General features: G+C 35.1%; 1 protein-coding gene across 1 annotated transcript in view; it reads left to right on the plus strand.

Moving 5' to 3' along the window:
* The first annotated feature begins 938 nt into the window (after positions 1-938).
* LOC149069052 (uncharacterized) overlaps positions 939-26319 on the plus strand; it is a 54921-nt gene continuing 29540 nt past the window's right edge. The window contains exons 1-2 of the mRNA XM_089251214.1: positions 939-1119; positions 12453-13470. Coding sequence (XP_089107340.1) covers positions 12786-13470 — 685 coding nt within the window. The 5' untranslated portion in view covers positions 939-1119; positions 12453-12785. The remainder of the gene's footprint in view (positions 1120-12452; positions 13471-26319) is intronic.

Consider the following 26319-nt stretch of genomic DNA (forward strand, 5'->3'; position numbering starts at 1 on the left):
TAGTCATCTGCAAAATAATTATGGATCACTTGAGTGATGCACAGCACAGTTCCAGAGCATTTAACCCACCCACGATAAATTTTAAGAGCACTTGAGAGACCAGGATACATTTCCAGATCATCTAAAGGATCAGCGAGTCATTTAGAGATAACTGAAGTGGCTCCATAGAGGACTTATCAATAGGAAGAACGTCAGTTACGGCACACACAAACTAGCGAAATGTTTTTCTCGTTTTTTTCACGGATTCAACAGAAATAAAGCTTCATTAAAAAGGATACTAACCCGAGTACAACATAATTCCGGCAAGCCTTACATAAAACCGACACTTATTATTTATTATTCTCTTAATGATTGCCTTCAACCTGAAATCATGTGTCGTAATGTAAAAATTCATTTACTTTTCTTATGGGTCTTACAGGGAAAACAAAAACAATTACCGCGTGTTCTTGAAGGGGGTAAACTGCTTTTCCGGAAAACGTCTGGGGAAGAGATAAATGAAGTAAAATCCACGAAAACATCCGTATTGTTTTTCCGGAATCCCCCCCCCCTCCCCGTCAGTGATTCTGGTAAATGACCCCGGACAGGCATTTAAACTGAATCCGCGATAATCCCAAGAACTATCAAAAGTCCGCGAGAATTTTCCGTTCACTCTCATCTTCTCTCAACTCATCGGTTCCCGATACCCCCCCCCCCTCTTCTCATCTTCTCAATCGTTTCCATGGGAACCGGCGGAGGTCCACATCTGGGAAATCCTCTTCACAAAAAACACGCACCTTTATAATCTGGAAAGGCACTTATTACTGGGAAAGCACGCGCGGAGTGATACAAGAAATCGTGTGGCTACTTACTTACTTACTTACACACTCATATATATAAGCACAGTATATACGGAGCACGTTATCAAATTCGAGATAGTTTTGCGTCCGTCAACACGTGAATCCAGGAGACAGAGAGTGAATCGCGTCCTCATCCATATCCGACTTGTAATAGGGGGAAAAAAATTTTTTTTTACAAATTGTTGAAAAATTTTAAAAAAAAATTGAATTTTTTAAAAAAATTTATGTGCTATGGGATTTGTGTCTGGAACTCAAGGATAGCGAGGAACCTAATTTCATTAAGGTAATGATTTATTTTATTTTTTTACTATTTTACATTCGGAATTATTTGAAATAAATTTCCTGATCAGTTTTCATGAATTTTAATATAACCTAGCAATTTCATACTTTCATTTATCGATATCTATTAATTACGAGGGAGAGTTTTCAATCATTCATGTTATCATTATATACTTGATTGCAATGGAAAATAAATAACATTTATATCATATAAATTAAAGATTAGAATTTATGTTTATAAGCATTTTTCTCATCGCATACGCAACTGCGTTACATAAAGTTGAAAATTAATTTCTAATATTTGAAATACGCTCTTTTCTTCTAATATTTATATTTAACTATTTTCATCAAATGTTTGAAATAAACTTTTTTGTCTCATATTTGAAATAAATCTTTTCTTCAAATATATTTGAAATTACCTTTTTCTTCTTCTAACGCTGGACATAAATTTTACTTCTAATGTTAGAAATAATTGATTTTCTTCTCAATACACTGAAAATATTTTTGTACCTTTAAATAATTTTGTTCCTCTAATGTTGGTAATAAATTTCCCCTTTCGATATTGAATAATCACTTTTTTCATCAATGTGGGAAATAAGTTTTTTTATTCCAATGTTGGATACATAAATTATCTGTAAATTATCCATAAAAATGAATTATTTCTTAAAATGTTTATAATAACTTCCTTAAAACCGCATCTTTTTTCGTCTATGTTAAAAATAAATTAGTACGCGCAACGATAAGCACAAAAAATTTCCATCAAGTTTAAAATAGAAAAATCTCTCAATATTAGATGTTGAAGAATGAGGTAAGAATTACTTTTTTGGATGATTTGTAGTGAATTTTTAAAGATTTAATTTAATTCAATATTCATCAATTTTTATAACGTCGGATTATTTTAATTTCATTCGTATTATCAATATATATTTTATGCTAAATTTTTTATAAGTATTTGGATTTAAAATGATGAATGTTTTTCCTCAACGTATACATAAATGCGTAGTACTGCATAAATTTGAAATGTAATTCCCAATATTTGAAATAAATTTTTCATTGAAGTTTTTGAAATTAAATTTTTTGGCTCTAATTTTCGAATAATTTTTCTTTTGTAATACTGGAAATATTTTTTTTAATATTACCATAGCATTCATTTTTTAAAAAATTCGAATTGCTTTTTTACTTTTAGTATTGAAAATAAGGGTTATAATTAATGTTGAAAAGAAACTAAATTTCTTTAAAACGAAAGAGAAATAAATTTCTTTTTCATATATTAAAAATAATTTTTTTAGGAGTGTTGGAAATAGTTCTTTCTCTTCCAAATATTCGAAAAATGAATTCATCAATGTTGAATTAATTTTTTTTCTTTCAATGCCAGAAATAATGCTTTTCGGTGTTGAATGAGTAACTTTCAACAACGAAAAATAAATGAAACAAATGTTTCCATCTATGTTGAAAATAAATTATTTCGTTCAATGATAGTATAAAATTTTTCATCAATATCGAAAATAATATTTTCTTCCCAATAGTGGAAATAAATATCTATCTTGAAAATCAAACTTTTGGAAATAATTTTCTCAATTAGATAAATAATTGTTTTCGTCTTTTCGTCTAACTTGAATATAAATTATTACGTTCAGTGTTAAATATAAAATTTTTAATCAATACTGGAAATAATTTTTTTCCCAATGTTGGGAAGAATTTTTTTTTTAATTTAAAAATAAAATTGATCACATATCGAAAGGAAATATTTATTACAATATTTAAAATAGTTCTTCCATCATTTATACCCGTTAATACACATATATTTAAGATGCAATCAATTTTCCGGGTTCCATTTTGCAGCTCCATAAACTTACGTTATCATGATTTCCATATAGATGACAAAATGATATGAATGTTGACAGTAGACATTATAAAAACATTTAAAAAATTCTTAAATTATCATATTTATGAGAAAATATTCTGAGACATTGTAATATTAATTTAGGTAATACATAGTCATTGCCGCTGTAATTTTCGAGCCTATTTTATGCGAACTAAATTTTCTCATGATTTTATAGATTTTTAAAAAAATAAATTTATATTACATTGGCATACTTTATTTATTACAATCTCAATTTACTACGGTAGTTTACACATAAATTATCTCTTTTTTTCTGTATTAATTTCGTTTCCTTGATTCTCGTTAATGTACCCTTATGAAGATAATCGTTTATTCAAAGGCTATAAAAAGTGAATTCCTTTACAATTTTAATAATTTTTAACATAATTCAAGTGTTTCTACACTTTATGGAAGAGTGCCTCTAGGCTGGAGACGTTTGCGAATCCCCAAAAAAGTAATTTTCGCGGGCCTTATAATAGTATTATAAAATATTTTTATATTACCACACCCATAAACATATATCACTTCGAAATCCACCAATTTACGAGTTATGATTTTTTTTACAAAAATAATTATTGTGCGTATACTGTGTGATATCCTCCAATATAAACCAAACGTTTATGATACGTTTCGGTCGTTTGTTATTACGCATGAAATATCTTTCCATTGATTTTCTTCTAACCAATTTTCGTATCCGATTTAATGATAACGTTTTTTTTTTCATTTATATCTTATTTTCAAATCTCATCCAGAAAAATCCAATTTCTTTACTCCCTTCAATATCTAAAGGAATGTTGTTTTCCCCGTTGAAATATTTTCTCGTGAAATGAATGGAGACAATTGCGCCCTGCAGCGGAGTAAACAAATAAGAAAGCGAGTAAAAAAAAAAATGCAGTGGAACCTCTCCTAACGGACAATCCCCGTTAGCGGACAACTCCCGTTGACGGACACTTTTCTGATCCCCCGGTCCCTTGAAATATGGGCTTTAATGTACTCCCCGTTAGCGGACAGTAAAATCAGGCAAACTCAAATTTTTTTTTCGGAACTCTAATTTGTGCATTTATGTTCATAAATCGAGAACTTATCATCTTCAACGGGTGATTATATATGCAATCTCTTATTAGTGAACATAATAATACATCAATCAATTACATGATCAACAGGACGTAGCCGCCTGGCAGTCGAGTGGTTAGGGAGCTAGCCTCTCGCTGTGCAGGTCTGGGTTCGGGCATGAATGTCTGCTAACAAATTCCCTGGACGGATCATGCTGATCCCTTGGGAATACGTGAGGATCACGTTATAAAAAAAATTAACTATGCTCCAGGATTCTGAATGGTAATATTGGTTTTGGAAAGTAATTTTTATACTATCATTGAACGAAATAATTCATTTTCAACATTAATTATAAACCTTATTTTCAATGCTAAAAGAAAAAAAACAATTCGAAATTTAAAAATTTAAAAATTTTTCTACACTTATCACATGTTGATAAGTGGGGAAAAAGCCAACATAACTGATAGTGTTGTTATAAATGCTTTTATCTTCTTCACACTTTTATTCAATATAATTTTTATTGCAAAATATACGTAGTGCACGTATCATGTACGGGTAAAAATAATTAATTGGTGTAGTGAAGAGAAGAAAGGTGTTACAAATTTTTCCATATTTATCAGACTTTATTTGGGAATTATGCATAATCGCCGGTAAAAGTGATAAATGTAGTGAAATTTAATCAAACTTTCTTCATCGAGACGACTGATGATTATGCATAACCACCGGAGTATAACATTCACATGCAGTAACACATAGGAACCAACTGCCAAACGTCGTATAAATATGAAAGTCGTATAAGCGAGGTTCTGCTGTGAATATCGTACCTCCCCAATAGCAGACATTCCCCGTTAGCGAAGAAAAGTTTTGGTTTCATGGGTGTCCGTTATCAAGAGGTTCTATTACTACTATTACACCATAGTTATTCATCGTGATCCTCTTTAAGCCATTTTGCTAAAGAAAACAGCAGGTTCAAAATATAAAACATACACGTATTCAAAGCAAACATCCACTTCTCTGCCAATTGGAAAGTTAGAGGGCAGTAGTATTTAAATGCATACACGACACAAGGCATGTTTGGGGTGAAATATTATTTTTTAGACGGTATAGGGTGGCTAGATTCCAGGTTGTTTACTATTTTTCGCCCTGTCCCGAAAAGGGTTTTGTTTGACGTCTGTTTGTCCCGATTTTTGCTTGCGCAATGGAATAGAGTTATTTTCAATATTTTTTCCAATTTAACTTTTTTAGCTACGTTTCATACTATGTTAGGAATTTGTTATTTCACTGTTATATTTTTGCCATGTTAATATATTGCTGATAGCTCTTATTGATATGGCAGCGAGTGGCATACAGAAATATGAATTCAGTTTTAAAGGAATTGTGGCCAGATTGCTTCACAGGAAGAGATTTCAAGAACTTTGAAACATGATATTATAGATGGTACAGTAGAATCTCTTGTAATGGACGACCCCTCTTTTTACGGACGAATTTTTTTGTCCCGCTGGTGTCCACAAAAGAGAGGTTATACTGTGTTAAAGAAACTAGACATAGCCCTTTTGCTCCCATATGGGATATATCTCGTAAAGGTTGGGATTGTCTATTTCACGGAAAAGCGTTTTCAGTGTTAATGTAATGATTTCAATCGGTTTTACGTTATGAAATTGAGCACAAAGCACTGCTGTGAAAGTTCACATTAAAAATATTCGAAGTCCTTGGAACGAGAATTAATGAATTTTACATTTGATTCTTACGGGGGGGGGAACTATTTTGATTTCTGAACAATTCAGTTTACAAACGGACTTCCAGAACGAATTGCACGTAGTAAGGTCGTAAACCGAGGGTCAACTGCTCATAGAAGCATAGATATGACACTAAACGTACTGAAGTCCCCCCACAGTAATTTATTAGTGTATAATGTAACACGCATCTCTCTCACCCTTCATGGCATAAGTGCTTCAATCACATACATACGGGACGTCTGACAGTCATGGCTCCCATATTGACATTTTACACGTTTTTGCGTCTCTGTGTAGAAGTATTGCGATAATATTTTCGTAATACATTGATGGTTTGCAATTTTACACTGCAATCCTCACCAAATGAGAGTTTTGAAAATGTCCTAATTTTGTCCCAGTTATTATTCATGGATGTCCCGGATTTTAAGAACGATTTCCGGGATTTATCCCGGTTATGCAGGCACGTGATCTGGCCACCCTAGGATGGTAGTTACTTGCTAGAGGCTTCAAGGAGAAATAGCGACGAATTAGAAATAGAAACGATGCACTCATAGAAAAATATGTTTTTTATAATAAGCAGGGCCTTTGATGAAATTTGTATTTTTCTGGGTCTTTTTCCACTGTTTAGGGTATTTTTTGTTTTAGTTTTGGAGAACTTTTTTGGCATTTTCAGGATATTTTCTTCACTTTTAAGTTTTTTTTGGTAATCAAAAGGATTGCAAAAAAAAATTATATGGCTATTGATTGCATTGAAAACATATGCTTGAATTTCTTGGAAAATAAAACATACAAATGGATTTTTTTTACATTCCCAGCCATAGGCGTGAGCAGGGTATTTTTAAGGGGGGAGGGGTTTGTTTTTAACTGCTTAAACCCCCCCCCCAGTAAGCCAGTCAAGGGCCACAGATCTAGCAACACGGCCCCTCTAGCTAGATTTTTCCCGTGCCTCTCAATAGTGAATTTCTTGTTAAAATACAAAAAAAAAAAAAATGATAAGAATCGTCTCAGGCACCCGGACCGGAGCCCTGCCAGACTCCCAATTTTGTGGGAGCCATAACGCCAGTGTTCCTAACCGATTCATGAATTTTCACTCTTTTAATAGAAAAATTGTTATTTTTGATGAAATCTAATGTTGAGAAAAATTCTGTGGTGTTTGGTCAGAACATGACATCTCGATCTGAAAGAAAGTCTCGCTAATTATAACTAATTAGAAGTGGGGGAAAATGCGCAAATACGGCTAAACAACATGCTGATGTATAATATTTTCATTTGTATTTGTGCGTATGCTTCATTTTTGATTTTAAATGGCAATGGAAATTCTCATATCTCAAAAATGTGATTTTGGAGTTGTCATATGTTCTGGCCAAACACCACAGAATTTATACATGATTTGGATGCTGTCAAATTTTCCTCTTTCGAACATGACCGGTTATGGTATTTTTTTTCAAGAAATTTATTATTTTGATGACATTTTTTTTTAATTTAAGGTCATTTTTTTAAATTTTTTTTCCAATTTTTCGCATAATTTTTCAAGTTTTCAGGGCATTTCTTAGTGATTTCCTTAAGATTTTTTAAGGCAACAACATCCGGGCCCTGGCAATAAGACAGGAATGCAGAAATAAGATACATTAAAAACATTTATAATGCTTCAGTGAATGATTCGAAGGAATTAAATTAATATAATGAAACTGTGTGTGTGTGTGTGTGTGAGACGAATGAAAACAATATTTCCAAATTAGGCTTAAAATTTAAAAAAAAAATTATACATTCGGTTTATTTCAAAATAACGATGATGAATAAAAATCTTACGCTGAAGAGAAGTTTCTCGATCCCTTAACGATCATGGACGCGACATATAGCCCAAACGCAAATGAAAGAAATTCTCATTCCTGTTCTCCCTGTTTCTTTCAGCTCTCTTCTCATCGTCACGGAGCTTGGTTGTAACTCTGTGAACGGATGTCCCCCCCCCAACCCCCATTTACCATACTCCTGTTTAGTGACTTCCCCCCACATATAATGTAGCTTCCTACCATATATTTATTTGGGGGGGGGAGAGATAGAGAGTGAGAACGGAAAGGAAATATACTGCCACTCATCTTTTTCCTCCCAACCCTTCCTATTTCTGTCATGCAAACTAAGAAACCAGTTGTATCGCCGATACTTCAAATACAGATCACTCCAATTTGTTGCCAAAAGCCTGTATAAAGGGATTAAATGAGTTTGGAAGAAAACGGATCTGATTTTTTTTTTCTTCAAACAAGTAGGAAAGTTAAGCCTAACATAAGTAACTGAATGAAATGTTGCAAGTTTAGCCTGAACATGAAGTAATTAGACATGATCGCTAGCCGCACGTGAAAGAGTTAAGAAAACACAAATGGAACATGCAGGTTGTTGAGTGCAAGGAAAAATATTGAGCTTTACACAAGGTGTGAAGTCATACCTTTATACGATGTTTTAGATCTTGGTCAAGGATGCGTTACCACTGTGGTGGCCGAGTGGTCACGAGGACCCCGGGTTAAAAGTTCGTTTTCTGTGGTTCCCAACTTCAAGGCACGAATTCGAGCCGATCTCCCCGTTAAAAAAAAAAGTCTCGCCAAAGAGAGCAACAGGCCTACAACGTTACAATTATTCATTCATTACACTTCACTCACTGTGAGTTGAGAAAAAACTCATAGTTTAAAAAAATTGATGGCAGCACTACATATAACACGCATTACACAGAAGCAAGCTTCAGTTCAGGCACAGGACACATACACTGACATTTCCCAGCATGACCCAGGTCTTCTTTGAAAACCTGCTAAAACTTGTTCATTGAGACTGAGCGGTTAGCCATGATGTAGTTAGGAAGAGGAAGGTTAAGGATACTTGGTGTATATCGTCTATATATATATATAATGCTTTATTCAACCATCAAAAATGTGCCATTTTCAAACCAAAATTTTCACCAAAAAGTTTGATGTATTCCATCAAAAATGAGCCTTTTTGAATTTTTTTCGATAAATTGTTGTATAGCCATTTAGGGCACATTGATAAATTTTAGGACATATTTTTCTCTTTATACATACTTCGGTATTTTTAAATGCATATTTTCACAATTTTTCCATGAATTTCTTTTCATTTTTTGACACCTGCAAATGCATATTTTTCTTTCATTTTTGCGTATACTTTTCATTTTTAGTGCCATACTTTAGCATTTAATATTAGATGGATTTGTTTAAATTTTTCGCACTTTTATTTTATTTCATGGTATATCTCAGCATTTTTCATTGCATACTTCAGCGTTTTTCAGAGCATATGTCAGCGTTTGTTTAGTGTATCTTTGAGCTTTTTTTAGTTTTATATTTCAACCTTCGCTGCAAATTTTGCCATTTTTTAAGTGTATATATAATTCGGGCTCTACTGTTCACTAATGTTATTCTTTTTTCTTGGAAGTGTTGGTTGAATATTATGGCATAAAAACAATGGAAAATAGTATCATTTCTGTAGTTTATAAAAAGAAAAACTGTTAAATTGATTATTATTATTATTGTTTATCTCTGTGTACTGTACTTGGATACATTGCTATGAATCTGGAGGTTATTCATTATGGCCCATGGAAGGATTATTCCTTTGGGCCAAATATAGTGTTTGTTTTTACAACTGTCTTTTTGTCTTGTTCCGTTTTGTGTTCTTTTGTCTGGCCTTGCCTAATAAATATAAAAATTATAAATACACTGGGATACGTTTTCTAATTGAAAGTATGTTTCTATCACCAACGGTTCAAATTATAAAGAGTGTATACTTTACACCCTGTATATCAAAGAGACGAATCAATTAGAATGAGTCTAGTTCAAGAAACTTGATAACCAAGATCCACAGTTGTTGATAGAAGTCTGGACAGTCAAGGCATCCGACTACGTTGAAAACGTCATTTTGGAAGAAAATATCGATTTTTTCGTTTTTTATGAAAGCCCTATTCTTTGTAATTCCAAAACAGGCCTTGTTTTGTTCGTAGGATGCTAGAATCGAAGTTACGTCTACTTTAGCGTTGCATTTTCACATACAAATAATACGCGGATGAAAATTTTAAACGCGTATAACGAAGAATATTTTTGATATTTCACTGCGTTTCAAACATGATTTCTTGAAATATATTCATTGTGTGTTTACGAAATTTCAATATGATATTCTTCTATATATTGCCGAGGTGAATTGAAATCTAAGGTATATCGTATATATTCGTCTAATTACAGTGTTTTATAGACAACATGTAGAATGCAATTTCCAAAAATTCAGACGCACGGATTTGAGTGTAACTTATGAGCATATCATATAATACAAAGGTTTTTCACAGCTGGCTGATGCGAAGATATATTTTGATGATATATATGCGAAGAAAATTCAATTTCCCTGGGGGAATCGAACCCACGTCCTTTCACTTTCCGGGTGAACGCACTAGACCACAGAGGCAACGAATATACTCACCAGATGGCAATACAAATGCTAATATTTCATTCACTTTTCAGCTTCTCTTTCCATTGAAATATATTTTTTTGCATGAAGTTTTTTTAATGTTTGGCAATTCTGATGTTTGTGAAGCTTCAAATGGTTGGTTGTCTCTGTGTGAGTAACGAAATTGCATTTAAGAAATTGCGTGGTCAATATGCTGATGTCAATGATGTGCGGGGAATGAGGTAAAAAATTGCCAAAAAAATTATCGAGAGATATTCAGCCAATGATATGTACCAGGGGATGGTCAACAGTTGGCCCCCGGGACGCATGTAGGCAATGTGTTAGAAGAAGTTAGAATAATCAGCAATACCCACCAAATATGGTTGATCAGTTTTTCCAAAAGATGTAAATTCAGTATATAGACTTTGTGTAATATTTATTTTGTAATTTTAATTTGGTATCTCTGCAATAATTATGTACTTTCATGTTTAAACGCTTTTTATATTGTCAGAATTCCATACATTTGCAAACAAAGAACCATTTTAGTTATTACCAATAGTGTATTTTGTGGTTTAAACAGGAACTCCCCCCCACCCCCGATGCGGCCACCCCTCTTTTACGGCCGGATTTTTTTGTCCGGCGAGTGTCCGCAAAAGAGCGGTTTTACTAGCACCTCGAGGAAACACTAATCACTCTACTCCATACTGAACCTTGCAGAATCTCCCGCTTCGATACACTGTTCAATATTTCCTTTCGAATGAACTAATTCAATATCTAATTAAGGGAACTAATAGCCTTGTGATGCAGCAGCAGGTGACACCTTTGTGACAGTTTTGGAAGCCAGCCATCTTTATCAGGAAATGAAGCAATTGATATTGATGGGTATGTGAAATGGGATTTCATTTCGGTACAGTTGGAATGACTCCGTCCATTTATGGATGATTCTCAATGGAGAATATGACGCGGGAAAGTTATGTCATCAGCGTAATTGGTGTGATGTTGTCCATCAGAAAGGAGCGAATGCTGGACATGATCTGAGAACGTACTTGATTATAATGACATACGTGTTGTGTCATCTATTCGTTATCAACAATTACGTGTTGTTATGTACAGCTTCACATTCAGTTCTCTGATACACGTTTACTTAAACTTCAATATATTCTGTACTATCTTTGTACCACCAATCTCTGATTTATGAAAAGGGTCTGTTTCGAGGATTTTACGTAAGTCTAAATCTCCCCAATAATACTGTATAAGAGAAACATAAATGTATGAGAGAGGTCTGATTAAGACATTTTGCTAAATATATTCATCACTTGTAAGTCGAAAATTGGTGAGTTGGGAGAAGCGGTTGTTCAAAATTAGTTACAAATTTTGAAACAGATAACCCTAAAAACTTGAAGTATGATATTTTCAAAATACATTAAAACCTTAACGGACATCCCTCAGATGCGGCTACCCCCCTCTTTTACGGTCAAATAATAATTTCCCCTTGTTTAAAAAACGCATGCATTTCAAATCCCTGATTAGAAGTTACCCCTCTTTTACGGGCGAATTTTTTTGTAACGTGGATGTCTGCAAAAGAGAGGTTTTATGGTGTCCGCAATTTGCATCAACTACACATGGTACACTTTCAGAACAAAATTTCACAGAAACCCGCACAATTGTCTCGGGTGGGATTTTGAAAATAACGTACGGTATTCAAGTTTCTCAGACTATTTGACCGCATATGCACCTCGTAAACATTCCTCTGGGGTGATTCGAGATTTTAAGGCTGCAGCGCCATCAGTTGGAAAACTTCGAAAAACTTTGTTAAGAAATTAATTCCGAGATTCAGATTGAATTCAATTTCAGGCCATCCCGGTTGAGCCGTTTATACGGGTGTCCTGTGAATTTTGTTCAGACACCAAATCAATGTTGATAAAAAAAAATACCGTATTTTTATTATACAGACTTCAGCGTCACCTGCTGCAAAAAATTTGTAGCTAATTTTGAAATTCTGTCTGAATGAATTTTTTTAAAGCACAATACAGTAGGAAATAAATTTCTAACGCTTCCGTTTTTATATAATTCATTTTTGAAACTTGCCCATCAATTTTGGGACATTCTGTACTTAATGATAACTGAATTTGTGGTGCTGACACATTGAGAGAACGCTGCGAAATGCTGTTAATTTCGAATAAGCTGATGAAATTTGATGTGGATTGCAATTTTAAACCTGTTTCTTTTCTTTTACAGCTGAAATCAAAGATGGATTAAGTTCCTTTGCAAGTTTCACATCGCTAGTGGGAACTAAGACTTGCATCAGACCCAAGATTTTCTGAAACATATCTGCGAAAAGTGTGTATCGAGATCACTGATAAGAAAAGAGACAGTTTACTCTGAACATATTTCACACACACACACACAGACTTCTGGGATTTGCAGCCACCAATCTCGATGTGAACAAGACTTGAGTGGGTGCTGGACTTTTCCCTGATGCAATCCAAAACCGAAGCATTTATGTGAATTTGGTGCTCTCACTTTGACAGAGTTTGAATTAAAACCCTGCTGAGAGACGTCACAGTGATTATGGTATTTGACATGACACAGGCATCAGCGGATAAGGCTTTCAGCAACTGTCGAATAGTCGCCAAGAGTGTGCCTGATCTGACTCTGAACGCTTTCGCTAATGTGGAGCTTCCAGGGCGGATGGGGCAAAGTCCCCGGGAGACGCCGACTCCGAGCCCCGCCAAAATCCGCAGCATGCGGAGCACCAGGATGTCCAGGCACCGTAGATCCCGCAACAGCAGCCGCGGATCCAGCATGGAAGCCCTGGGATATCGTTTCCCGAGTCGGACTGACACGCCGATGTCCATGGAAGAACCGTACGCGGCGGTGGCGGCAGCTGCACCGTACAGGCGGAGGGTGTACACGATGCCCAGCAGTAGCAGAGCCACCGTCGTGGACCCGAACGCAGAATGTTATCGCATAAGGAGCTTCAGCGTGACGTCCAGAGGCGGAGTCGTCAACCTCGGCGACCTGATGTGCTTCAGGTCCAGATCGGACGTCAACGTCACATCGGAGGGATCCGTCGTATCCGAAATGGACTTCAGGGACAGGACTTCGTCGACTGGTTCGACGAGCCGGTCAACTGCCCAGCGCTACAAAGTGCTCATCATCGGCGAAGAGAACGTCGGGAAATCTTCGATCATCGCCCAGTTCATGACATCCGAGTATCTGACAGTGAGGAATGCTTACTGTTCTGACAACCAAGGTAAAAGTTCAGTTTCAAATTTTGTGTTGTCATATCCAACAAATCATTCATTAGACAAGGGGTGCACAACTCTGCACCAGCGGGCTAAATGCGACCTGCCACGAAGTTACCTGCAGCCCGTGAAAAATGTTCAGGTAGAAAAAGTATAAAAACACACAACACGATAAACGTCACCAAATTTTTTTTCAAATGCAAGTAGAGTTGCCAATTACTGCTAAAACAATTTCAAAAGCAAGTAGCCACCTCCAAAAAATTGTCGAAAGCAAGTAAAATTACCAATTAAAGCCAAAACACTCTACTTATAGAAGTTTCTGGCCAGCAGGCTGAAAAGGGGTTGTGCAACCCCCCCCCCCCATTAGAGACTAAATACATTAAAGTCTTCAATAATGGGTAAGTTAATAGAAGGAAAACACAATAGGAATCAGCTATACTTGTAAATGGGTAGTAATAATGGGTAATAAATGGGTTTATAAGATTTTCAAACTTCCTAGAATACTCAAAACTTTCAGACCGCCGGTGTCACCAGTGCATACTGCCAGTTTACCGCACACCAGCTCCAGTCATATCGCTTTGAAGCAATTTACTACCTACTGAGTTGGGTCAGAAGTCGTTCTCTCTAGAGAAAGTCATAATGTGCTTCTGTCCTCGTCTGAGAGAACTTCCAGCGAGAGCCTGTTGAGACGTCATCTATCGGCGGTCGCTTGGGGTTTGAGAGGGGAAGAACTTGTCACGTCCTTCTCCGGGATCCAACCCGCGGACCTGACGGTAGCCTTCATGGTGTTAGACGAGCAAATTAACACTGCGCCATTCGCACCACCAGGTCATACTGGGGTATCTAGAATTATGAAATAGTGTCTAGATTCACAAGAGCTTACTTAATGTAATGTACATTAGTGTCTTATAACATACGGGCTAACGGGTTCGGAAATGGCTGGTTCATTGGCTTGATTCCGGGGTCCTTTTCTTTCATTAATTATCGATTTCAATTGGTTCTGAGATAAATTTCTTTTACCTATTTTGGGAAAAGTTTTTGATGAATTATTTCTATTATCAATTAATCGTGAATGATTTTGAAATTGCTTTTATTTTGGTAATTCTGGGGAATTATTTCTTTCAATATATTTATGGAAATTATTTCCAAACATAATTTTGAAATTATTTCTGAATTATTTTATCCATGTATATGCAAAGTTTGGCGACGATGGATCTAAAATTGTAGATTTGTAGGGAACATACACACACACAAACACAGAAAATCAATTTTATATACAGTATATACTAGATTGAATACACTGTGTGAACATCCCCAAAACACTCTATAATCACATATTAAGCTGAAATTGAAATTGAAAAATAATGATAAAATGTTTAATTTATCTGAAAATAACGAGCACAATATTCGTGCCATAAAAACGCGTGGGAGCTAGTTAAAACGTATAGAAAATTTTCAAACATCTACATTAAAATTACGAGTAAAATTGCTTTTTTTGCCTCTCACATATTAAACTGTCACAAAAATAACGAATGATCAAGTTCAAGCCACGATGAGTGACAAATTGAAATCGGGGGAAGAGCTGCGAAGAAGACATGCCAATACAAGGAAAATGCAAATAAAGCTGTTTTTGCAACGTGAAAATTACTAATTTATTATTATCATTACTGCGGGGGGTAGTTTATCCATGATTTCAGGACGAGGCTTCTTTGCTTTTTCTTACTTGTTGCTATTTAATATGCATGACTTGAATATGACTTTTCCATGAATAATTAACGCAACATGCCGAAATGTTTTTTGGTGATTTTTTTGTTTCTTTTTAAGAAGATACGTTTAGGAGTACTAAGAAGAAAAACATTATTTTCCAGTTGAAAATTCGTATATATTCCATTCGTATGTTTTTTCATTATCATAAGAAGATAGGATTTTGTAGGATTTTAGTGGCAAATATAGGATCTATATTTGCCACTTTTAACATTAAATTGTTTCATTCTTAACAAAAACGTCATGGTATTTTTATAGCCAGCTTTATGGATACTTTCGTATATCATGTTGTTGTTACGGAATAAAACAATAAAAAGTTTTTCAAATGTGATTCAAGTTGCACGGTCGGGGCTTCCCATGATTTCCTATGAAAAAAATAACCCGTCTTTAAGTAATATTTAATATTTTTTTTATTTACTTTAAGCCATACATGCATAACCTATGACCCGCGGGCCAAACGTGACACTCGGAGCCATCTAATGTGGCCCGCGACCTCAAACCTGATTTTGTAAAAGTGAACCAAGCAGCACACCACTAGATCCTTAAGTGACCGGAGGCACATTCTCAGACCACTTAAGTGATCTGCGGCTCATTTACAGACCACTTAAGAGATATAGAACAGCGCCCCAGTTCACTTGAGTGGCTCGTGACACATTCTTACTTCACTTAAGTGACCCGCGCCACATTTACAGAACACTTAAGTGACCCGCGCCACATTTACAGAACACTTAAGTGACCCGCGCCACATTTACAGAACACTTAAGTGACCTGGGGCACACTTCCAGCTCACTTGAGGGGTTGCGGCGCATTTAAACATCACTCAAGTCATCTAAAGTCGGGTATTCCTAGGAGCAGGTTTCTACAGCATTTGCAGCGTAAAAACGCTGATTGGTAAAAAAAACCTGAATTTCAGATTTTTAACCAATCTGTACATAACTGGCTGTACATTTTCACGCTGCACACATTGCAGAAATTCTACTCCTAGAAAAACCCGGCGTAGGGTACTGTTTCAGATCACTTATGTGGCCCACGACACGTTTTCAAACCAATGAAGTGGCCCGCATTTTTCAAAAAATTGAGCCCAATTGTTTTAGTCTCTTTGTTATTTTTCTTTCTAGAGTCTAATATATATTAACACGGTCAAAAGATGAACAGAAAGTTTCCTTAAAAATATTATTCAACCAATTATTTATTTGAAATTTTTTCTGCTATCTTTGGCTGTACAATTTGTCCCATAGATTCGTAAACAGTTTAAAAATTCATAAAAATTGGAGGAATTGCTACATTTCAATGCAGTTTGTGAAACTGAAACTGAAAACCATAATTGGTGATACCGGGGTTCCAATGGGTAGCAATAGCCCATCAAATCCCTTCATCATTACTCTGCCAATTCAGTAGCAATAGTGCGCCTTTCCATGACATTTTGTATTCATTAAGAGGGCGAATCCATGGATTCACATGGATCTGACACCCAAGAGGATTCGTTTGCCAGGAATAACTTTAATCATACATAGGCCTGACCCATGGATTTGAACTTCCCGGGGGGGGGGGGGGGAGGTGCATGTAATGTACGAGTGCAAAAATATAAATGCGATTAAACTGAGAATAAATGCGATTAAATTATGAGAATAAATGCGATTAAATTATGAGAATAAATGCGATTAAATTATGAGAATAAATGCGATTAAATTATGAGAATAAATGCGATTAAATTATGAGAATAAATGCGATTAAATTATGAGAATAAATGCGATTAAATTATGAGAATAAATGCGATTAAATTATGAGAATAAATGCGATTGAATTATGAGAATAAATGCGATTAAATTACGAGAATAAATGCGATTAAATTACGAGAATAAATGCGATTAAATTATGAGAATAAATGCGATTAAATTATGAGAATAAATGCGATTAAATTATGAGAATAAATGCGATTAAATGTGTGTAGATGCGACTAAATGTGCGATATTTTATTTACACGTACCGCAAAACCGCATTCAAATACACATCCCCTTCAACTATTATGAATTTTTATTCCATTCACAAATTTATAGGACACCCTGTATATGCTATGCCACCCAATATAATGTGTTTCTCATATCTCTTTTTTTTATATTCTTCTTTTTTATTTTTCTAACATGAAGAGATAAAAATTCATTATAAACAACTTAAATGCATAGTAAAATAGCTTGACGTAAATGTAATTGAATAAAACATTAATTAAAAATATATAATAAAGAAAACTGCTTAGTTCATAGAACGAGACAAAAGATTGAGATTTCATTGACTCAATATTTATTAAAATTAAATTAAAAATTCGAATTTTTAAGTAGTTATGAATTCGTTTCATATATTTTGCCTGATTTTATAAACTGAACAGTGTCTTCTTTAGTTTGAATGCAAATTAAATAAGTATCAGAGATGTGTAGAAAATTGCATTTCCAGAGCGCAACTCATAAAATCAAAAATGTATTTAAAAAAATTGAAATAAATCAATGGTTAAATAATTTGTTTTAAATATTTCTACTAGAGCACAGTTTTTGATGCTCTTGACCATATTACATAGCTGCCAAGTCTCCCGGATTTTCCGGGAGGTTCTCGAATTTCTACCGAACTCCCGAAAAATTCTTTTATCTCCCGAATTTCGTCCGTGATCGTAACAAATCCCTATGTTTAGGGAAAAAAATTTCCCCAAGAATTTACCCGAAAAACAAAAACGAAACAAAAACAAAAGCCTGCTGCTTCATAAGCGTTGCGAATATTGTCGTTATTTCGCCAAATCACAAAAAAATGTTACATTTTCGGGGGAAAAACATAAAATTCGCCAATCAGCAAGCGTCAATCCATCCTTTCGAAATCCAAAATTGGCCCGATCGCGTGTATCTGTTTATCCATGTCCCGTTTCGGGCCCAATGGAGATTGTTTTGACTTGCGAGATTAGATTTTTGAGAGGTAATTTAACCAACCGAAGGACTTTAACCTACTGATGGCCATAATTGGCGATGTCTTGCGCAGTGTCAAGGTTTTTGCAAAGGGAAAATATCCCTAAAATTTCTCTTTTACTACTGAAAAATCCCTAAAATGTTTTAAAAGATCCCTTTTACATTTATTTTTCTATGGAATTTGGATGCGCGCGAAAATCTCCTGAATTCTCTTTCTCCAAAGTTGGCAACTATGATATTAAATGACATGTGATTTCTTAAACTTTGTGGATACGTTAGTTAAAACTTACTTGAACGTTATGATGTTATGGGCATCTTTTTCTCAGCCACCTTGTTGGGCATTTTGCCTGTTGTGGCGTTGTATTTGTATTTCAGATCTTAATTTTTAAAATTACTTTGTTTTAACAATATGTAGCTTTTCCAAAATCATCAAAATTGTACCCATATTTTATGTCATAAAATTTTTAAAAATAATTTTAATAAGAAATGGTATCATTCATCAAGTATATAACTTTACAGTGTCGAGAAAGATAACAAAGATTATAAAAGATTTTAACACAAGAGAATCAACATAAGAATTAACACAAACGATTTTTCGAGACATTTGAACGAGTAATAATTGAGAAAACGTTCCTTATTTGAGAAAAAACATACAGCATTTTAATGGAAAACGTTATCATTGTTAATTCTTACAAGCACTTTAATATAAAGTGCTTGTAAGTAAAATAAGTGCTTTTAATATAAATACATCAAAAATATTTTTTTGTTTAGGCAAAACAATAATCCGATAGAAGTTGGACATCAAAAATGAAACTATTTAAAAATTGAAAAAAATTAAAAATTCGTGATTTGCATACGGTATTTCAAAGTATAATTGTGCGTGCGAATGGAAAGGTGACAAGGATTAATAAAAAAAAATCTATTCAATTATAAGAATAATTGAATTTTATGAATAATCAATAATTGAATTTTATGATCAATAATTAATTTAAAATATTAAAAATATAAATTATATATACTATTTGATTTATGTATTCTCTTAAATCAATTGCCCTAAACACCAACGTAATTCTGGTTCACAAAAAACTATTACAAACATCGGAAAAGTTACATAAAGAGGGTGTAAATCACGTTACGAAACTACATAAACCAAAAAATCAAATTACGAAAGAAATATTCTTCCAAAATCTCCATAAGAAAAGAAATTTAACGTAAAAAATTGCCATAAAAGAAAGGAAAAGTTCTAAGAATATGATTTTTTTTGTCCACGAGAGAGAGAGAGAGAAAATATTTTATGAATTGTTTACTCTCTGGGTCCGTATAAACCAACATCAAGGGCTGTTGTTTTCCCACGGATAGTTCTCACAGGGCAAGAGAAAACTTTCATCCACGAAATTATTCAGAATAAGCTGTAAAAGAAAAATTTGACTTCCAGCAACTTTCATAAATTTCCCATCAAGAGGGAAAAGAAAAGGGTAGAAATCCTTTGTGGATTCAACTCATCATTTACAATACAAAGGCCCGGCTAAGAAGACAGTTTATTGCTTCTTATCCAATGGACGGTTCTTCTTCAGTGAATCATCAGTTTCTGTGTATCCTCGAGAGAAACATCGAAAAAATCATTGCGAATATATTTCTTGCCATAATATAAAAAAAATACCTTTTTCTTTTGATTATTTCCCTACATAACGAATAGAAATGTCTCTTTAGATACTTGGATGCATAATTTTTCTCAAATGTATCCCTGTTGAAACTGCTCTTCTTTGAAGTACGGATCCGAGAAATGATGGAGTGAAATAAATGTAACAAAAGCTTTTTAATTGAAGCGAAAATTCCAGAAAATATAATGCTTTGAAATAAAAAAAAAGTCCTGTCTATAATATTGACTATTTCGTATGTGTCAAGGACGCATCAACCATTTTCAGTTTCGATATTTTACTTTACTTATCTGTGACAATGTCGATACTCGGCCATTCTTAATGCCACGTGGATTTGAGAAAGATGTGAAAGTATATTTGAAACTTTCTGATAAGTCACTTTTGAATTATATGTCTCTCTGCTCCGTAACAAAAAGTGTTTTCCGTTATCTTCAGTCGCAGCGCTGGTAATCCTTGATACTTTCTGTTCCTCTTCTTCTATTAATTATTTATTTCTGATGCATTTGGAGATCATTTTTCTTGATCCTTTCCACTCTTTTTCCGCGTAGAAGACGCCGTTTCTACTATTTGTGCCTTATGGAAAAAGATTTAAAGATTTTCGAAAAACTTTAAAAGGCGAGACGTTTTTTTGCTTTCTAGAAACAGCAGCAGTAATAACCGTCAAAATGTCTGTATTTCCACCAGTGAAATCACCAGCATAATCCTCACAATAATGTGCGTGGATACGACATGGATGTAGGCGACATGGTAGATAATGTTCCCATTTTTTTGTCGGTAAAGTGATTATAAAAGCTAGTTTGGCGACTGCGCATCAACTCTTTCTCGTTTGGCGTTCTCTCAGCGCTATTTTAGGATCTTATAGAATGGGTTTCTCAAACTGGGAACGCGCTGTGGAAATTATTCAATTAAAAAACCGATTTGATCCAAGCCCGCGTACCAGCAACTCGAGCGCTGTAGCCCAGGTCGATAAGATAGACCGTATATCATAGATGGATTCGACAGTGTAATTTGGAAGTGCAATTTCAATTCTCGCCAAAATTTTAAGGGATATTTTTGTGAAAAAGAAGGACAATTTTTTATTAGTGAGAAATGGCTCTATTAATTTTGACGCTCTACGATTTTGACTTCTCATACTTTCCTATGGGAAAAATCTCCTTCCTTTAAGGAACATTTTAAAATTTTCTATTCACTACAGATACTCAGTTGTTTTCTCTCAAATGCTATGGATATTTTTATACAATTTAAAGCGAGAATTTAGGATTTTAATTGTTGGTTATGTTTTTTCTTTAATTTTAATTTTAACAACATGCAACCTTTTCAAAAATCACCAAAATTTATCCATATTTTGTGCCATAAATTTTTTTTACATAATTTTAGTAAAAAAATCTCTCATGTTAACGTAAGTAACACCGTAGTGTTGAGAGATATGCGAAGTTTCAAGACATTTGAATGAGTGATATTCGAAAAAGTGTTCCTTATCTAACAAAAAACTAAGTTTTGAGAAAAGAGCATTTTAGCGGAAAACAGTAGTATATATAATGTCTGCCAGCAGTTTATATTAAAATATTTCTAGTTCAGATAGGACAAAAACTTGAACACAGTTAAACGCAAAAAATTTCATAGTATTTGAAAATTGAAAACTTTGGAAAGGTGTTTGTTGGAAAATTTGCATGCACCAACCCCCCAGCACCTTATTAAAATTGCTTTTAAGGATTAACATTCCGATTTCAGTTTGAGTATACATGTCAAAATTGTCTTTGCTGGGTGCTCCTTTTCGTCTTATAATGATGGGTATTGATAATGCTCGCGACTCGAAAGTAATTGAAGACCTCTGTGATAGTAGCTTGCGATAATCCATGGATGCAGCTGCGATAGATCGAGACCATTATAGTTTCCCAATCTGATGAATGACAAAGTCTTGCGCCTAGTGTAAATGTCAAGCGCAATAAATGACATTCCAGCCATTGTAGAAGAGGATGGAATGACCGATTCTTACTCTCACCTTTAGAAAACGCCAATTCGAGCCGCATGCATATCGAATTGATCACCAAGAAAAATAGTCCTGACCTTCTGATCCTGTGATGGTTATAAATCCACGTCCATGGGTAATAAGTTTGTCTATCACTCATTCATGAAAGAATCCGTCAAACCACTCAGAAATGCGTGGGTAATCCCCACTATATATTTCACGTAAATCGTTCGTGCAATTTTATTTCCGAAAGAAACTCAGAGTATATTTGGAATATTTTTCATGCTCAGGAAATGTTAAGAGATATTTGTAATTATCAAGGCATGTGCAACAGAATTAGAGTGGTCATTAGTTTCTTAATTATGAATATCCATGAATAAAATCCATCAGTATTATTGAATTATCTTCGATTAAACACACGTCATGCCTCCTGCGCAATGATTCACTTTTCAGTTGCAATTATTCCGAGTTTCTGAATTTCTCTGTGCACCACACTGTAACGTTGCATGGCATCCCAAATCATCTCTATAAAGGGGGGGGGGGGTGAGGGTTGAGATCTTTCAACTTTGGTGGCCAAGATATCTGACGTTATTAGGAGAACTGTTCCACGGAGTTGATCGGTCGACGCTGGTCACGTCCTTTTTACACTTTGTGTTTTTACAACCACACATTGACGAAAATGAGATTTTTTGCCGAAAAGTTAGCTTTATCTCCTCGCTGCACAGTTAAAATAGTAACCAGGCTCAGTACACGGAATTCTGAAAATTTCTTCTATCTAAAAAAATGTTGTGCCCTCTCTAATGAGCCGTGTTGCAAAACCAAGTTGCAGGTCACTCGTATATATTTTTCCAGCATGGCTCGGGTCTTCTTCGACCACGTGCTTATATCTCTTAGTTGATAAAGAGCGGTTGGTCATGACGTGTTCAGGAGATCACTCATATACACCTGATATTTTCAAAGCTGAAACTGCTCAACGACCTTCCATTTCCGATAACACTTTAGGCACCCACTGGCTGATTCAAATGACGTTGCAATGTTTTTTTCATACACCATACCGAGGCTTTATATAGGAGAGCTGACTCTTCTGTCAAATTGATCCCCAGTTTCTTGCATTGGTATTCATGGCATTTTCATGAAATCTATAGAACGTAGTTTTCATGATTCTATTCCTTTGATTGGTTAATTTCATAGACGAAATCAGGCTGGGACATTTATCATTGGCGACAAAATCACTTCACAATCTCTCGTAATAAGTAATTTATAATCTCTGCGAAAATACTGGTTATTTCCCGCTAAGGCCATAAGAAACAGAACAAGCCAAGCAGCCAGCTCCGGTAACGTGCGTTTCGACCTATCAGAGAACATATATACAGTGGAACTTCGGTTAACGAGTGGCTTGGTTAACGAGCAATTCGCATAAGGAGCAAAAATTTTGAACAAATTTTGACTCGGTTAACGAGCGATGGTTTGCATTACGAGCAAAAATTTTGCGCTTTTTTACATTTATTTTCACATTATCACAACTGAGCTGATGGTTTTTTGCTTTCGCCCGCACACGTGTTATGGAGTTTTATTCTTCCCTATGGTCTCCGGTAAGCGTGGGGGTGCATTTGTGGTGTAGTAGTAGGTAGGGCCTCCAAAAAATGGCTCGGGGATCCATGATGTTCTTAAGCCAGCCACCTCGTTGGGCAGTTTGCCTGTTGTGGCGTTGTATTTGTATTTGTATAAAACTGTGGACTGATTGCTAAAACTGTGGACTGATTGCATTGTTTAACCTAATTTTGAGGGGGACTAGCTCACGAACAAGAGTCACTACTTGTCGAAGAGATTGCGTGCTTGGGGAAGACCATGGACTGAAGGTGCCTGAGAATGACATTCAAGAACTAGTGGTAAAACATTTGTAGAAGTTGACGGCAGAGGAAGTGATGGACCGACCTCTTTTGCACGCACCAGCAAGGGTTCACGGACGGTATCTAGTTTGAGGAAGAGAGAAGTAAAGAGGAGTCCCCTCTCATAAAGTGAGATTATAAACATGTGTAGAATGTCAGAATCTGTGCAAAGCTCTGTAGAAAAGAACCACCCAAATAAAGGTGTAGCAGTGTGCAAGCAATAAATCTGTCCAACGAGAACACTGCAATTTCCCATTTTCCAGAAATCCTAAAACAAAGAGGCAAAAGCAAGTGTTCTTTTCGAAAGTCACGTAAAAAGATTAAGTTAGCAAACAACAGTGATTCTGTAAATCGTCCTAAACGATAATCCTTCTCTCTTTCTCTCGTCGTTTTGAGTAAGTTAATTGTAAACATTATCGTATTGTACGTTTATTTATGACGTTATTTATATTGTGCATGTTTAATTGCATTATGTATAATTATTATTGTGTTTAATTACTGATTGAATGCCGTTTCTATTAGTCATTTTTATGTGAATGAATAATTGTGGAACGAATTATCCGAGTTTCCATTATTTCCTATTGGGAAATTTGATTCGAATAACGAGCACGTTGGCAGAACGAATTAAGCTCGTTAACCGAAGTTCCACTGCAATAGTTTGGCTGTCCATTTGAATAGTAGTTTTCAGAAAATTCATGATCATTTGTCATCATTTATGCCACACCAATGACGTATTTAAACACACGAGAGCTGATTAGACATGACCAACTGTTCATAGCCAGTTCAGAGGACGGCTCCTCTTCTCCATCTTTCGCAGAAAAATTTCGCCAACCACTCGGTTAGGGGAATTCCCAATAGCCAAATGCCTCGTTTTGGCGCCGACTTTCGTCCACAAGTGCAAATAACCAAGCGAGGTCTTTCAAAAAATGAGGTAAAATAATTAATTCAATTAATAGTTTTGAAATTCAAGCTAGAAAAAAATGTGCATTAAAGCAAATTGCGCCACTTAAACTCTTGGAAAGTCACTCTATAAACTACATGAATTTTCACGTCCACGTAAAGTCTCAATCAACAACATGGAAGAGCTGTTATTGTCATTAGTTTCAAAACTCTATTCGGGTGTTTTTCGTTCAAAAAATACTCCTGTAACAAGTTCCAATAATAATTAGGCATATTCTCATTATAACGGGAGAGAAAACGTAACCATTTTTAATTCCTGAGTAAATTTTTAATGAGATTCGTTTGAAAGGAAAACAACGTAACCGTTTTAATTACAGTTTCCACGAGAATCGTTCGTGGTTGCCATTGTCGTGCATTGAGTGGTATCAAATATGTAAATAAGCTCAAAGGCATGTTTATTATTATTATGTATTTCGGAAAATTTCTCCAACACGGGAAAGCGGCAGATGTTGTCGTTCCGCAATGAAATATGTCTCTTATACCGAAAATGAATGCATATTTCCAATTAAAATATTAATTTCTTCTTTCACGTAAATGTCAATTCCTCCATCAGGTGTTTTTTACTGTACTTTTTCTTAAAATTTCTGTTACAAATTTCTACATTTCTATTGCTTTTGCTGAAATCTCGTTTTTCCTTCAACTTGACGCGAGGTTTTCATTTTCATGAAAATGATTCTCGAACAATTTTTTTTTTGTCAAGTACAAGGCTCTGAATAGAATAAATTATTGAATACACGTTGAATTGATAACGATTATTACGATCAATTTTTTTTACGACGTACCAGCTGTGAGTACAGGATAGTTATTAATTTTGTAGCTGTTATATCTAGTTTCAATTCTGGACAGGTTCTTTTTGATCGAATTGCTTCATTTTGTTTATGGCGACTTCTTGGACATCGTACAATTTCGTATACAGTCATCTTTAGACAGTCTCGTAGACCAAACTCGTTAGTTTATACTAGTTTCTAGCCACGATTCGACTAATTGGGAATTGTTTGTTGAAGACTTCCTTTTGGTTCGGAGTGAATTTTGGCATCCATGTTTATCTGCAGATTGTAGGAAGGCCATCTGCGTCCGTTTATCGCATGTTTACTTACGGGCTGCACAAGGTACGGATCGGACCATTATTGGTCATGGTACCAACATGAGGGTTGCGGTCAGGTATATGCGGTGGATTTCTGGGGGGAAGAATGTAGAGAACAGGTTTTTTCTTAACGAACCTGGAGCGACCACCGACAGATAGCGCCTTCATTTCTAGCCCAACTTCATCGATAGTAAATTGCCGCATTTGATGTCTAACTACGAGTGAAGTGCAATGATTGAATTATTGTACCGCTGTAGGCTTGTTGCTGTCTGTGGCGAGACTTTTTAAAGGGAAAACAGAGTAACCTGCTCCATTTTCGCTTCCGACTTCGGAAGTTGGACAACAGCTCGTCTTGAATTGGTGAGTTGCGTGTGTTATGTCTATACAGCAGGTGCTGCCATCTAACTAATAATTTTATCAATCAATGAAAATCTCCGAAGAGAAACCGAAAACTATTCTCGGTTATGGGATTTATAACTGCGATTTATTTATCTCCATCATCATTTTTCTATCATAAATTTTATACTTGCTCACTGGCGATGGGTATAATATGACACCTGATCATGTACATATATATCTTGTTCAAGT

The sequence above is a fragment of the Pholcus phalangioides genome, unplaced genomic scaffold (assembly GCF_987345545.1).
Source record: "Pholcus phalangioides strain wild (caught in Gottingen) unplaced genomic scaffold, Ppha-v1.0 ptg000024l_1, whole genome shotgun sequence".
Taxonomy (NCBI): Eukaryota; Metazoa; Arthropoda; class Arachnida; order Araneae; family Pholcidae; genus Pholcus; species Pholcus phalangioides.